The sequence below is a fragment of the Cibotium barometz genome, chromosome 4, assembly GCF_041138505.1.
Source record: "Cibotium barometz isolate CiBa-2024 chromosome 4, ASM4113850v1, whole genome shotgun sequence".
NCBI lineage: Eukaryota > Viridiplantae > Streptophyta > Polypodiopsida > Cyatheales > Cibotiaceae > Cibotium > Cibotium barometz.
This window is the reverse complement of record NC_141049.1, coordinates 21,604,605-21,607,115: the sequence shown is the minus strand read 5'-3', so window position 1 is coordinate 21,607,115 and position 2,511 is coordinate 21,604,605. Positions and strand designations below refer to the sequence as shown.

Below are 2,511 nucleotides of genomic sequence, written 5' to 3'. Positions count from 1 at the left end.
CAGAAGACTAGAAAAACGAATATACACCAACAAAAGAAAGCCTTTCACTTGTAAGAAAACGAAAGGCTTTGCTTTCACCTGCAAGAAAACGAAAGGCCTTTCATTTTCTTGGGTGTGAAAGTCACAGATTTTTATCGCGTGAGAGTCTTTGTTTTTTCTCCCCTCTACTTTGAACTGACCGGTTTGTCTCTTGTGGTCGTGGATGTCTTCTCTTTTCCACGACTAAACACACGTCTCGTAATTGGTCGGCGTTGTGGGACTCGGGAGTGTGGTATCTCGCCTATAAATTTGAGGAGGTGTCGGAACAGAGAATCCAGAAGCCAATGAATAGTTACTAGAGTGTGTGTGTTTCTACGTCCCGACACATTGTGCGCCACCTTCCAGGAGACTAGAGTGTCTGTGTGTGTGTGTGAGACAGAGAGAGAGAGAGATGGAGTCGACATCTGCGCCAAGCATCAAGCTCTCTTGTGACGCCGTGCCCCCTGCTGCTGCATCCGCCGCCAGTAGCTCGCGTGCCTGGTAATCATGAGCTCAGCTTCCGCATGCCGTCTCTGCGCTGCTCGTTCCCCTCACTGTTGCACCCAGAATACGAGGTGGTGAGGGAGCAGTGCGAGGGGTGGGTCCTTGGCGTGGCGCTGCCGCCCTCCGCCGCCGCCCGCCAGTTCGTGGTGGATTGCGTGCTGCCCCGTTTGCTCTGTCGAACCATACCCAAGGGCAGGCTAACACGCCTCATCCAGGTCAGCAAGATTATCTCCTGGCTCTTTATCTCCGACACGGACGACGACCACCCCGATGCCCTGGGCTCCGACTACGCCGCCAGCGCACAGCGAGCGGACCTCGTGTTGGCGATCCTGCGCAAGGGTGATAATCATGAAGAGGATAAGCAACGGTTCGACCTTTCCCCATTGGCGGCTTGCAAGGCCATGAGCAAAAATAGAGCCGGGCTCGAGGCACTGGCCAAGGTGTGGGCGGAGGCGTGCAAGGACATGCCGGCTGGCCTCCGTGCCCGATTCACCGCCACCATGGCCGACTATTTCAACGGCGTCACGGCGCAGGCAGCCTTCCGCAGCGTGCAACGCCTTCCGGACGTGGACGCCTACATGGACATCCGCCGCCAGGCCTCCTTTATCCTCCCTGCGTTCACCCTCGTGGAATATGCGCTCGAAATCGAGCTCGATGAGGCCACCTACGCCCACCCTCTTATTGGGCAGCTCCGCAACGCTGCCATGGACTACATGTGCCTTTGCAACGACCTTCTCTCATGTCGCGTCGAGATAGCGGTGGGCGACTACTTCAATCTCCCCTCCATCGTGTACAACACTGCCGACACAGCGTGCGCCACCTTCCAGGAGGCTGTCGACCGCGTCGTCCAAATGACAGAGGACCTGGATGCCCGTTGTGTTGATCTCTTCGCTATCATTCAGAACAGCCCCGCTCCCGCCCTCCAGCAACACTGTGTGCGCACCTACCTAGACGCCCTGTCCTCTTGCATTTCCGGAACCCTCGCCTGGTCTCTTGAGACGGCCCGCTACCGCCAGTCTTACACCCGTGAAGGTTTCGTCGTCGACCCAGCCACCTAATATCACTGCTATAATATCACCGAATATCGCTACCCATACCTATTGTCTTCTGTTACCACATATCAATGTGCTACCGCCACATCTAGTTACGTCATTGCACTATATCAGTACATAACCAATTACTATGAATAGTCCAATACTTTATTGGATAAAATTAGGGTTCTGGTTTCAAGTGAAAAGTTTTAATACGTCTTCCTTTTTTAAAAGTAAAAAGTACGGGGGGACTTTACATTGCGTCTTGCATGATTGTCATGTCCCATGTCTACATCTCATCATCCAAATAAGGAAGCGATCCCAAACTACGTTGGTGCAATTAGGAACACTCTAGATTCATTAGCTTCGATGAACATATGTTGCAACTCGCTTTGCTCAAGTCATTATATGTTTAGGTACAATTGTTTGGAGTCATGATATTTTTCTTGTGTGTAGAGTAAGCTTAAAAAAGTGTGGGTGGGAGATGACATTCCGTTCCCTTCTATATAATGCATTATATTGTGCTCGATTGAGCTTTTTCTTATATTTTAGAGCTAGGCCTTAAGTCTCATGCGCTTAATTTGAGTCGTGCAACTAGCTCCCATTTTGTAATGTTCTTAATTGTAGATGATCACTTGAATTGGTTGAGAATTAATCAAGGCTACAAAAGGGTACTCTTGAAATGATAAAGGCCATTATGATATAATTAAATCTATAATCATAATCTATAAGCTCATGCTAGTAATTATGCTAAAACTTACTAAGCTCGTTTTGCAACACGTTATGGGCAACACCACAATCTTCATGCTTGTCTCCCATGCTTATACTTGAATCTTCATGTATAAGATTACATTGTCTCACGTTGTGCGCATCAATCATTATTACAATTGGTTGAAGATGATGTTAATTATGAGAGGGTGTATTGCTATATAATTATATGGATGTTGGTTAATTGTGA

General features: G+C 48.9%; 1 protein-coding gene across 1 annotated transcript; it reads left to right on the top strand.

The window, feature by feature from the left end:
* The first annotated feature begins 542 nt into the window (after window positions 1–542).
* Window positions 543–1,580, top strand: LOC147639031 (sesquiterpene synthase Agr3-like). Its single transcript, XM_086793305.1, has one exon. It carries the CDS (start codon window positions 543–545, stop codon window positions 1,578–1,580), a length of 1,038 nt encoding a protein of 345 aa, XP_086649431.1.
* The last annotated feature ends 931 nt before the right edge of the window (window positions 1,581–2,511 follow it).

Bases quoted from the DNA above. Each gene is read 5' to 3' on its own strand.
- LOC147639031 (XM_086793305.1), top strand. From the start codon at position 543: ATGCCGTCTCTGCGCTGCTCGTTCCCCTCACTGTTGCACCCAGAATAC.